This window comes from Spermophilus citellus (genome assembly GCF_964194105.1).
Source record: "Spermophilus citellus genome assembly, chromosome: 14".
NCBI lineage: Eukaryota > Metazoa > Chordata > Mammalia > Rodentia > Sciuridae > Spermophilus > Spermophilus citellus.
The window spans coordinates 4,831,784-4,844,803 of record NC_138194.1 but is presented as its reverse complement, the minus strand read 5'-3'; the positions used below and the strand labels follow the sequence as shown (position 1 = coordinate 4,844,803).

General features: G+C 38.5%; 1 protein-coding gene across 1 annotated transcript; it reads left to right on the top strand.

Moving 5' to 3' along the window:
- Window positions 1-7,844: 7,844 nt before the first annotated feature.
- On the top strand, window positions 7,845-12,745 carry LOC308633217 (olfactory receptor 5J3-like; the record flags this gene model as incomplete). The annotated part of the gene is made up of 5 exons (XM_081265750.1): window positions 7,845-7,902; window positions 8,073-8,217; window positions 10,389-10,470; window positions 10,969-11,035; window positions 12,111-12,745. The coding sequence occupies 5 exons, from the start codon at window positions 7,845-7,847 to the stop codon at window positions 12,743-12,745; spliced, it is 987 nt and encodes a 328-aa protein (XP_081121876.1).
- Window positions 12,746-13,020: the final 275 nt, after the last annotated feature.

The window sequence follows — 13,020 nt, the reverse complement described above, 5'->3', positions numbered from 1 at the left end:
GTGAGCAGAAAACACAGGGTCAGCACTCCAACATACTGGTACAGGCATCAATCTCCTTAAGGGCTTCTGAAGCACAAGCAAGAAACCAAGAAGCAAGAAGTGGGAGGGCCTCAAATCAAAGAGCTTCTGCACACAAAGGGAGCACTGTAGGGCCTGCATAGAGAGCCTTCAGAGTGGAACAGCTACTCTTCCCATAGGAAGTTAATCCAGATTACATAAGAACTCAGAGGACACCAACACACACACACACACACACACACACACACACACCAATAAAAGGGCAAAAGAACTAAATAAACATTTCTCAAAAGAAGAAATTCAAATGGCCAACAAAAATATGAAAAAGGTTCAAAATCCTTAGCAATCAGGGAAATGCAAATCAAAAGTACACTGTGGCTCAGTGGTGGGGCGCTTGCCTCGAATGTGTGAGGCCCTGGGTTCGATCCTCAGCACCACATAAATAAACACAATGAAAGTATTGTGTCCATCTACAGCTAAAAAATTTTTTTTAAAACTACACTGAGATTTCATCTGACTCCAGTTAGAACCACAATCATCAAGAATACAAATAACAATAAAGACTGGCAAGTATATGGGGAAAATTACACTTATGCATTGTTTTTTTTAATGTTTATTTTTTAGTTTTTTAGGTGGACACAATATCTTTATTTTATTTTTATGTGATGCTGAGGATCGAACCCAGTGCCTCACGCATGCCAGCCGAGCGCGCTACCACTTGAGCCACATCCCGAGCCCTATGCATTGTTTTTGAGACTGAAGATCAGTACAACTACTTTGGAAAGCAGTACGGAGATCCCTCAAAAGACTAGGAATGAACTCAACATATGACCTGGCTATCCCTCTCCCTGGAACTTATCCAAAAGAAGTGAACTCAGTGTACTATAGTGAAATGTGCATACTACTGTTTATGGCAGTGCGATTCACAGTGATCAAGCTGTGGAATGAGCCTAGGTGCCCATCAGTAGATAAATCCATAAAGATGGTATACACACACACACACACACACACACACACACACACAATGAAGTTAAACTCGTATAACCTTAAAGAAGATGAAATCATGTCACTTGATGGTAAATAGATGGAACTGGAGAAAATCACACTAAGTGAAATAAGCCCAACTCAGAAAGTTAAGGTTTGAATGTTTTCTCTCATTTGCAAAATTTACAGAGAAAGAGGAATTTTTTAAAAGGGGGATCTCATGAAAATTCAAGGGAGAACAGTGCAATAAGGAGATCCAGTCTGAGGGAGGAACGGCAGCTGGAGATGAACCAGATCACCATGTGCACCATGTATGTACCACAATGAATCCCACTTTTATGTGTAACTATAAAGCACAAATTTAAAAAATAAATTGACACATGGAAGACCAGCAGAGAGGAGGAAGAGGATGGGGGAAGAAGGAGGGAAGAGGGTAGCTCTGTGGGTTCAAAGGAAGCAGACTACGATCATCACAATCATCACATCTATAAATCTGTGACAGTGGTCCCCATGGTCATGTAGAACTGTAATGCACTGATTATAAAAGGAAAGATATCTTACTCCTTCCTGAGTGACGTCTTTGTTTGGTGGTACTGGGAATTGAATCCAGGGCCTCAGTCATGCTAGGCAGGCGTTTGTCACTGGGCTTTTTGTTTTATTTTCGGACAGGGTCTTACCAACTTTCCCAGTTGGCCTCAGCCTGTTGAGCACCTAGGACATGGGCATGCACCTCCATGCTTGGCTCAGCATTAGTTAGGATATTTTTTGCTTTTCTAGAGATTTGACTACTTTGTCTAAGTTGTTTAATTTGTTGGCATAAAGTTCATATTATTTCCTTATCCTTCTTGTAACTTTGTGTGTGTGTGTGTGTGTGTGTGTGTGTGTGTGTGTGTGTGTGTGTTGGTGCTGTTGCTGCTGCTGCGGATCAAACCCAGGACTGAGCGCACAATAAGCAGGCACACTTCCAATTTAGGCACTAAAGCCATGAACTTTTCCTATTACTGTTGCTTTAGATGCATTCCATATGTTTTGATGTGTGATGTTTCATATTAATTCACTTAAAGTATTTTCTAATTTTTCTTTGATCTGAATTATTCAAAAATACATTGCTTAATTTCCAAATATTTGCAGAGTTTTCAGATTTCATTCTACTGTTGTTTTTTAATTTAATTCCATGTGGTCCAGGAACATACTTTGTATTATTCAAGCCCTTTAAAATATAATATTGGTTTTATTGTCTAGAATGTGGTCTATCCTAGAGAACATTTCATGTGTCTTTTTTTTAAAGAGAGAGTGAGAGAGGAGAGAGAGAGAGAGAGAGAATTTTTAATATTTATTTTTTAGTTCTCGGCGGACACAACATCTTTGCTGGTATGTGGTCTGAGGATCGAACACGGGCCTCAGGCATGCCAGGTGAGCGCGCTACCGCTTGAGCCACATCCCCAGCCCCATTTCATGTGTCTTTGAAAGGACATTTTATGGATGTCTGTTAAGTCGCGTTGGTTCCTACTGTTGGTAAAGTCTTCTGTATCTTTGCTGGCTTTCTATCTCGGTGTTCCAGACATGCTGGTAGTGGAGTGTTGAAGTTTCTAACTATCATCATATTGTCTATTTCTCCTTTCAATTTTACTGGTTTTTTGTTTCACATATTTTGGATCTTTGTTCTTTTTTTAATATTTTATTTTTTAGTTATAGGTGGACACAATATATTCATTTTATTTTTATGTGGTGTTGAGGATCGAACCCAGTGCCCCATGCATGCTAGGCGAGCGCTCCACCTCTGAGCCACAACCCAGGATCTCTGTTCTTAAATACATATATATTTATAATCATTAAAGATTCCTTCTGAATTAATTAATTTGTATCATTATAGAATATTATTCTTTGTTTCAAATAAGCTCTTTTTAAACTGTGGTATATATACACAATGGAATATTCCTCAGCATTAAAAGAGAATAAAAATTATGGCATTTGCAGGTAAATGGATTGAGTTGGAGAATATCATGCTAAGCAAAGTAAGCCAATCCCCCAAAACCAAAGGCTGAATGTTCTCTCTGATAAGTGGATGTGATCCATAATGGGTGGGGAGACATGGGGAAAATGAAGAAAATTCAACTGGACAAAGGGGAGGGAGGGTGGGGAGGAGGCATGGGGAGAGGAGAGATGGTGGAATGAGATGGACATCATTACCCTGAGTACATGAGTGACTGCACGTAAGGTGAAGGCTACATGGTGTACCACCAGAGAAATGAAAAGTCGTGCTGCAACTGTGTGCAATGAGTCAAAGTGCATTCTGCTGTCATATATACCTAATTAGAATAGATAAATAAAGTAAAAAGTAAGCCTTTTGTCCTAAAGTCTATTTTTCCTGATATTAATGAGTCATTTGGTCTCTTTTTCTGCTTGCACGGTGTATATTTTCCCCATGTTTTTGCTGTTAACCTATTTGCACTATTGAATCTAAAGTGTGTCTCTTATGTACATTTTGTACATCATTAGATCTTGCTTTTAAACCCAATCACAATCCCAGTCTTTTGTACGCCATTCACTCATATTTAATGTAACTATTGAAATGGTATCATATCTGTTCTTTTGAGTTTTGTTTTCTATATTTTATTTACTTTTGTTCTTCCCTTATGAACATCTTTTGGGTTAAATAAATATTTTTAAAAGTATCATTTAAGTTTCTTTTATCTTTTGGTGACTTGCTTTTTTAATAGATTATTTTAGTGTAGTTTTAAGTTCACAGAATCGAGCAGAAAATACAGTTTGTTATATATTCTTTTTACTTTATATTTTTAAGTCATTTCCTTAGTGTTTGCTATGAGCATCACAATCTGTATCTCAATTTAAACTAAACGAATTCATACTAATAGGAACCTAATTCCAATAGTGGACAGAAGCTTGGTGCATGAAATTTCCTTCTCTTCCGATTATAAGCTAATTGACACATTTGTACAATCCTCTTTTGAAGCAGAAGAAAAGGTAACAAAATGTGTTTATAAAGTCTTTTATATATACCTACTTAATCACTGTCTAATTATTTTACAATTTTTTTTTTAAACAAGTGCCTTTGAGTTACTCTCCAGTGTCCTTTCTCGTAAGCCTCAGTGTTTCCCATGGGGGAGGACTGCAGGACTGCCTCCTCTGATAACGCCTTTCTGTCTCCTTCATCGAGTTTTTAAACACGAGACGGGGGCCTCTCGGGTGGGGGAAGGAGCTACCTACCCGAGGGAGGCCTGGACCTGTGACCATGACCAGCCACGCCTGTCTGCGGTGGGATGAGCAGACCCCAGTGTGTGCTGTACAGACCAGTCACAACAAAGCACAGTTGATTTAAAGATCATCAGATCCAAAGCCCTGTACAGTGCGCCCACATCTGACTCAGGCTAGGTTGCTTCATTAGAAGGAAACATTCTGAACCCCAAACGTCAATTGATTGGCGTGGATTTGATTTTCATAAAGGTTTGCTTGGGAACCACTGTGGTCAGACAGCTCAACCCCGTCTTTTTATTTATTTATTTATTTTAGTCGTACAGAGACACAATACCTTTATTTATTTGTTTGTTTGCTTGTTTGTTTGCTTGTTTAGGTGGTGCTGAGAATCCAATCCGGGGCTTCCCACGTGCCAGGTGAGTGCTCAACTGCTGAGCCCCGCCCAGGCCTGGGGGTGTCTCTCATCTTTTCTCCTCTGAGAGTCAAGGGCCATCTGCACCCTGCCTTTGGGAGATGTGGACCCTTGCTTTGCTGTTTTTCATCTTTACTTTATTTATTTATTTTATGCAGTGCTGAGGACGGAACCCAGCGCCTCTCCATGCCAGGAGAGCGCTCGACCACTGAGCCCCAGCCCCAGCTGCTTGGCTCTCCTTTAACAAATCTTTGATGGTTTTTTCTTTTACAAATCAGGTTTTTATCTGGAAAGTCTTCACCAGATCATAGATCCCAAAGCTGTTCTCCAATGCTTTCTAAACTTTTTATCATTTTATGTTTGAAATTTAAATATAAGGTGCATTTCATTAATTTTTTAATAAGGTATAAGGTTTAGGTCAAGGTTCAATTTTTCTTTTTCGCTTTGAGTAGCTAAAAGTTTCTATTCACAAGACTGTCCTTCTCTCACTAAACTCCTTTTGCCGTTTTGTCATAGATCAGTTACTGGTTTTAGTGTGAGTATATTTCTGGGTTTGTTATTCTGTTCCATTGATCTATGAGTCTATCCTTATACCAATACTACAATAGTCTTCTTATAGGACACATATATTTTCTTAAACCTTTCTCATTTTATCCCAGTTTATTTAAAATAAAAACTGTTTCAGATATTCTTTTACCTGTCTATTTAAATTTTAGAATGATATTTTCTATATCTACAAAAACTTATGCTGACACTTTGATAGAAAATGCACTAAACCTATACATATCAATTTGGGGAGAATTAATATTTTCACAATGCTGAATCATCTCATCCATTAATGCAACATGTACTTCTATTTCTTTAGCTTTTTAAAATTTATTTCATGAGCATTTTGTAGTTTTCAGCATAGAAGTACTATACATATTTCATTAGATTTAAACCTAACAATTTTTAAAACAATTGTAAAAGGTATCATATTTTGAATTTTGGTTTCCACATGCTCATTAATATTATACAAATATACAGTTGGCTTTTTTGGTATGTTCATCTGAGACCTGCTGATCTTGTATATTAGTTCTAGGGTTATTTATTTATTTATTAGACTTAGGATTTTTGACATCAACTATAATATCATTGTAAAAAGAAACTCTTATTTCTTCATTCTTGACTTATCTTGTATTTCCTTTTCTTGTCTTATTCCATTCGCAGACCTTTCAGCATTATATTGAATAAGAGTAGTAAGAGTAGACATCCTTATTGTGTTCCTGGTATTGAGAAAATTTTTCTTTCTTTCTTTCTTTTTTTTTGGTAGTTGTACACAATTACTTTATTCTATTTATTTATTTATTTTTATGTGGTGCTGAGGATCAAACCCAGGGCCTTGCATGTGTGAGGTGAGCACTCTACTGCTGAGCCATAACCCCAGCCCTGAGAAAATTTTTCTACCTTTTACTACTAAATATGCTAGATGTAAGTTTTCTGTAGATTCTTTTTATGAAGTTAAGGGAATCTCCCTCTTTTTCCATTTTTTTTTTCCTGCGAGTCTTTACTATGAATATATGTTAGGTTTTGCCAAATTCTTTTTCTGCGTGGATCATGTGAGTTTTCTTCTTTGGCCTGTAAATATGGTGAATCACATTGCTTAATTTTTAATAGTGAACCAGCTTTGCATCCCTGGAATAAAACCTACTTGGTAGTATTGCATAATTCATTTTATATAATGCTGAATCTATAATAGTAAGTTCGTGTTAAGAATCATTGCACTTATATTTATTACAAATGCTTAGTTTTCTTTCCTTTGGATGTCTCTAACATGGGTATCAGGGTAATACTCACATTATAAAATTAATTGGAAATGTTTCTTCCTCTTGTGTTTTCTGAAAACTATTTTGTAAAATCAGCATTAATTTTACAGGTTGGTTTGTGAAATTAGAATTTAGTGGAATTCTCCAACAGACCCATTTGAGCATGGAGGTTTCTTATATTGAATTTTTTAAATTAAACATTTAATTTCCTTAATAGTTCTGACCAGGTTATTCAAATTATTTATTTAATATCAGGTAAGTTGTGAAACTGTGCTTTCATTTAAGCTATTAAATTTATATATGGAATTATCTGCCATATTTCCTTGTTATCCAGTTGATATCTGTAGTCTGAATTCTTTCTTTGTTAGTCTTAGAATTAAAATAAAATTTATCATTTTTTTATTTTTTCAAAAAAGCAGATTCTAAAAATAGATTTTCTCAACCTCACTGATTTTTGCTCTTAAGTAGACCATTCCTTCTTCTTACTTGGGGGGTTTAAGTAGCTGCATGTGCCTGTGGGTGCCTTTTCTGTTTGGATTCTCATTCTCCCTGGGGTTTGGAGTGCTCCACAGTCTTTAGGCTTATTCATTTTCCTCACTCCTCATTCTTCCTGTCCCTCCCACTGTATCGTCTCTGTTGGCCCATCTTCAAGTTTCTCGATTCTTTCTTCCACTTACTAAAATTGCTTTCTGACTTAGGCAGTAAAATTTTTATCTCAGCTATTTATTTCTCAACAGATCTCCCAAAATTCTACTTGGTGTTTCTACAATTTGTATTCTTATATTCTTTATTTGATGAGACATGGTTTTCATGCTTTCTTTTAACTATTTAGTTTCCTTTAGTTCTTTGAACCTACTTGCAAAAGCTATTTTAAAGTATTTGTTTGCTAAATCTAAATCTTTAAAGTTTTTAGTTATTAAAATGGGGGCATCTATTTGCAGTTATTCCAACATGACTGGAACATAAGAAACCAGTTTTTCAAATTCACAAATAAAATGTCATTGTAGGTTTCAATGACAGGGAAGAAGAAAAGAATCAGGAACTTTGTTGATATTTAAATTAAAGGAGAATTTAACTCTCAATCCAAATATAATGTTCAGAAGCTCAAATGTTAGGAGATAGAGTTAAAACTCAAATTCATGTCTATGAACACAGGGGGTTGATAAAGGCAAAATATGTCCCTGGTACTCCAACTGAAAAACCATAATGAACTACCACAAATGTAGCGGCTTTCCCCCGCCCAGTACTGGGAATTGGACCCAAAAGTACTCTACCACTGAGTTATATCTCCATCCCTTTATATTTTTTTTTTTTTGTTTCCAAATAGGGTCTCACTAAATTGCTTAGGCTGGCCTCTCACTTAACAATCCTCCCGTCTCAGCCTCTAGAGTGTCTGGGATTACGTGTATATGCCGCCACACCCAGCAGATTTGATGCCTTACACAAGTTTATCATCCCCGAAGCTCGGTAGGTCATAGATTTGGGCAGAGCCTGGGTTGTGTGATTCTTGTGCTTAACAGTCTCAAAAGACTCAGATCAAGATGTCAGCAGAGCCGTGAGTCTTCCTGAAGGCTGTAGAGAGACTCCTTCTAGGGCTCATTCAGGGCGTTGGTGGGATCATTCTCCTGTGGTCCTAGGACAAAGGCCCCGGCAGCCACATCCTTATCCTCTAGATCCTGCCTGTCTTCGCTGGCTTGTGGGACTTCGCTGGCTTGCTTCGGCCTCCCCTGTGCTGCACGTCTCCCTCAAGCTGCAGAAACCTGTCGGCTTTGAAGGGCTCAAGTGATGAGCTCTGGCTGACCCGGATAATCTGGGATAATCTCTCTGTATCTTCAATCTATCTTCAAAGTCCATTTTGAGTGTAATGTCACGTCCTCACGATGGGGGATTAGGGAACAGATCTCCTGGGTGGGGGCATTACTTGGTCTTCCTCACCAGTGCACCTGGTAAATTCCCCCCCACCCTAGACCTGTGTACTTCATAAAGACAATGAAGAAACAGCTCTTCTGTCCCTGGAAGACCTCTGGCTGCTCATCCTTGCCCTGTTACAGGTTTCATCTTAGAATCTGGAAAGTAAGCAGATATCAAATATAATCACAAAATATCAAAGGTACAAAAAACGGCTCGCACCTAGTCTAGCTCTACTTTACAGAGGATAAAATTGATGTCCAGAGACAGAATGGTCATTTGACTAGTTGAGTTGAACGTGTATTCTGGATCTTCAAATCTTTGCCAATATGTGGTTTTATTAACTAGACGGAAGAGAATAGGCAGATTCCTAGAATTTCAGTTTAGTCATATCTAAAGGGGAATGCTAATGATACTTTTTAATGATGACTTGAGAATTAAAGGAAGTAAATGTATGTAAAGCATTTAGTACAGTAATTATACTTGGCATGTAATAAGTACAGAAAATGTTAACCATTATTACTGTTGTTACTATTATATTATTAGTCTGCAATTCTAGGCTGCATCAATACACAGGCCCTTTCTTTGGATTGAATCAGTTGGTTAACTGAATAGTTTAGTCATCAACTGTGAATTTGAAACTTGTATCACTACTTTTTTTAATATGATGCTTTCTTTTTGACTGATTTAAAATTTTATATGGGTGAGTAAATATATATAGTGAATAAAAATTTTTATCTACTTTTATTTATTTATACCATAAATAAACTTTCATTTTAAAGTGACAAAGCATTACATAATCACATTTGATCTTTTAAAATGAATTCAGGCATTAATGCATTCCTAAAACGATATAGATGGGCCAGGCAATAAAACCAAAGTGATAAAGACAGACATAATCCCTGCTCACTCAGAGCTTATTCACTAGGGAGATACAGATAGTCAATGAATAAACAAAAATACCAATAAAAATTGTTACAAATTATTTGAAAGAATATGATGTTATAAGAGATGAAGGCTCCTCTGAGAATTGATTTTCAAGTTGAGACTTTAAGAGGAGCAGGATCCAACCATTTAGATAGTATTCATGGAGATTAAAATCACACATAAGTTTGAGGTACACTTGAGAGAGAATCAGTAGGATTTGCTAAAGACGTAGGTATGGGCAGAGAACCGGGGAAAGGAAGGTACAGGATGACTCAGGTTTTAGGTTTCTGTGGGGAGTTGAGGAGTATTAAGAGAACTCTCAGAGGCCCTGGGTCTAATTTTATCAACCACTTCACAGTGTTATTTGCAGCCTCATTTGTTTGGCTATTTTAATTTCCAGTTTCAGAGGAAATCTTATTATCTGAAAGTGTTGATAATGAAATCCACTTTCCTTCTTCATTGGATTCTTGTGAAAATATGTTTATAAAATGTGATTGTAAAACAAAAGAACAGATACTACTGTAAGGAGGATCATAAGTATTTATTTAATGAGAGGGAATTATGTAATTTAATAATATGCCAGTTGCTTAAAAGTAGAGGTGATAGAGGTGGTGAATTAAAATAAGATTTGAGTCAAGCTGGAGAAATACAAAAGTGAAATAACGTTTTAAAGGGGAACTTGAAATGGGGGCAGTTGCATAATAGACTTGTGTTCTAGGTCAACTATGTTCATTCCTTTGTTATTCATTAATTAATCTAATCTTCATAAAAAACTGTAATCCAGACATTATCCCTTCTTAAACATGAGCAAACTGAGGTTCACAGAAGCTAATGATGTTTTTCAGGGTCCAGGTTAACCAGTGATAAAGCCATGATCTAAACCCACTGTTAAAACCCAAATCCAAAGGTTTACACCAAGGGTTGAAGAATCTTTTTGGTAAAGAATCAGAAAAGAAATATTTTAGGCTTTGTGACTTAGCCCAACTATTTAACACTGCCATTATAACATAAAAGCAACCATAAACAACTAAGTGAATGAGAGTGGCTATGTTCCAATAAAACTTTATTTAAAAAAATAGTGTGCTGGATTTGGTTGCTGACCACTGATTTACACGTAGGAAAAGGAATAGCTTAGCAGATTCTACAGAAAATGAGGAAGCTGAGATACCAAGCCTCATTGAAGAACCATCTGACAAGAAAGTAATTTCAGATGCAAGTTGATGAGCTCTCTCAATTCCCAGAACTTGTGGTCATCATGTCACAGCCTCGGTTTCATTGGCTGATCATGGCAAAGCAGCATGGGAAGAGAGTGATTAAAACTTCAAAATCATCCCAAATACCACCCTACCCCACAGTTCCAAATTCATCTTTCTTCTAGCCTTTTGCTGGAGCTCTTGACTAGGAAACTGTACAGTAGGAGTTTGGCTTTTTCTTCTATAATCTCTTTAACTATTGTTTAAGAGGAGAGTTGACCAAGGCAGAATGAAGAAAAAGATAGTAGAGAGAAGGGTGGTCTCAGATTTGAAAGGATGTGGGACACTCCTCAGGCTTTTAGACTGGTGGTCTGCCGTTACTAGCCCCAAACAAGTGGAACCTTCAGACACCAAACAGAATGCTTGGCTTGTTTCTTTTCTATCGGTATCATGACACATCACCACAACGTAGTCATTGAAACGCCGATTTGTCGTTATCTCCCAGTTCTGTGGATCTGAAGTCCAGGCACAGTGCGACTCCACTAGGTCCTCTGCTGAAGACAAGGTGTCAGGTGAGCTGGTTTCTTACCTAGAGACTCTGGGGGAGATTCTACTTCCAAGTTTATTCAAGCTGATGACAAAATCTGATTTCCTGTGATCATAGGACCAAGGATTGCATTTCCTTAATATGTGACCCCCTTCATCATCAGGCCAATAGTGACCTGTGGAATTATGATTGTGAATTGAATCTCTGATTTCATCTTCAGCTGGAGAATCATCTCTGCTTTAAGGGCCCACTCTGATAATACAAGATAATCTGTATTTTAAAGTCATGTGAACTTCGTGACATCTGCAAATTCCCTTCTGCCCTATTAGATCACATTTTCACCTGAGTAAACCAGGTGGTGAAGGTCATGGAGATAACCTCACACTTCATAAGGTAGAAACTGGTATTGCCGTGTTTTTCATGGAAGAGAAATGTTGGCAGGAAAAGTATTGGGGCTCTATCTTAATTCATCAACTATTGTTTTTACAACATCAGTGAAGATTGAATTTTTTTCCTTCCAACAAAAGTTTTATAGAGTCTATAGGGATTAAATAGACACACATTTTGCTTAATAGAATTTACATACTGATAAGGGAAACAAACCCCTAACAGATAATACTGAGTTGCATGAGAATAAAGTCAGGACAGGGAGGTAAAGAAATGAGAGGAAAGGCACACCCCTTAGTCTTAGGGCCCAGGTACAGTATCTAAAACAGACTTTACCTAACCCAACAAAGAAAGGGTGAGTAAGAGCTCTCCTGGAGTCTGTCACCACATTTCATCATTTTAAAATTTTACTTCCCAATCATCATTTCAGTTGAGGAAGAATTCAAAGAAGTGGAAGTTCAGACAGTGGTCACTGAATTCATCTTCCTAGGACTTGAATCACAAGATCTGTTCTTGTGCGATATCTATTCTCCTTGGATATTTATCTGATGATTTTTCTGAGAAATGTAGTCAGAGTCAATCCTTCCCTCCATGTTTCAGTGTGTCGTTAACTCAAAACGTGGGTCTCTCCACATCAGCTACGTACACGCCGAGTCCAGGTCATGATGGAGAGCTTCTCAGAACAGGTTCAGCCTCAGAGGTGTTTCTCCCAGATCCCCTTCTGGTGACCAGTTCTGACACTGAGAGTACCTTACTGGCTGCCATGGCGTTCGACCGCTGTGTGGCCACCTGCCGTCCTCCTCAGTACCCAGTCCTCCTGAGTGTGAAGGTCTGTGTTGGTCTGGTGACTGGGTCCTGGCTGTGTGGGCTGGTGACTTCGGTCACACACACGGTGCTGGCCACCACACTCACCCTGTGTGGGCCCCACCAGATCAGCCACTTTCTCTGTGACATCCCATGGCTCCTGAAGTTCTCCTGCTTAGACACCTCTGTCCACGAGTCTGCGCTCCACGTGGCCAGTGCCACCATGGGCCTGAGCCCCTGCATCTTCACTGCAGGCTCCTACACACTCATCATGGCGACCATCCTCGGGATTCCCTCTGCCCAGGGCAGGAGGAAGGCCTTCTCCACCTGTGCGTCCCACCTCACTGTCGTGGTGGTCTTCTATGGAACAGCCAACTTCCACTATGACAAGCCCAGAGAAGGCGACTCCCTGGACACGGACACCCTGGTCTCTGTGCTCTTCTGTGTGGCGACCCCCATGTTGAACCCCGTCATTCACAGCCTGAGAAGCAAGGAGGTCCAGAGTGCCCTGAGGAAGCTGGCTGGGAGAGAGATCATACAGTGAGGTTAGAACTAGATGATGGTGTCATTATAGAAGATTTCTTAACTGTGAACCCTTCAGCAGTGAGTTTAACAGCATTCTCTCTAAATAGTGTCTCTTGACAGCTGCGGTGCCCCCGCCTACCAAGGCAAACACACCTGTGATTAGCGTCTCACACTTTGCCATCTTTGTGCATTGGGTTCTTTCTAACAAACTGATATTTTAGAAGTTTCCATTGCCCCCCCAAAGAATGCCCTATCTGTTGGCAGTCATTCATTTATTTTTTCTTTTTTTTAAAT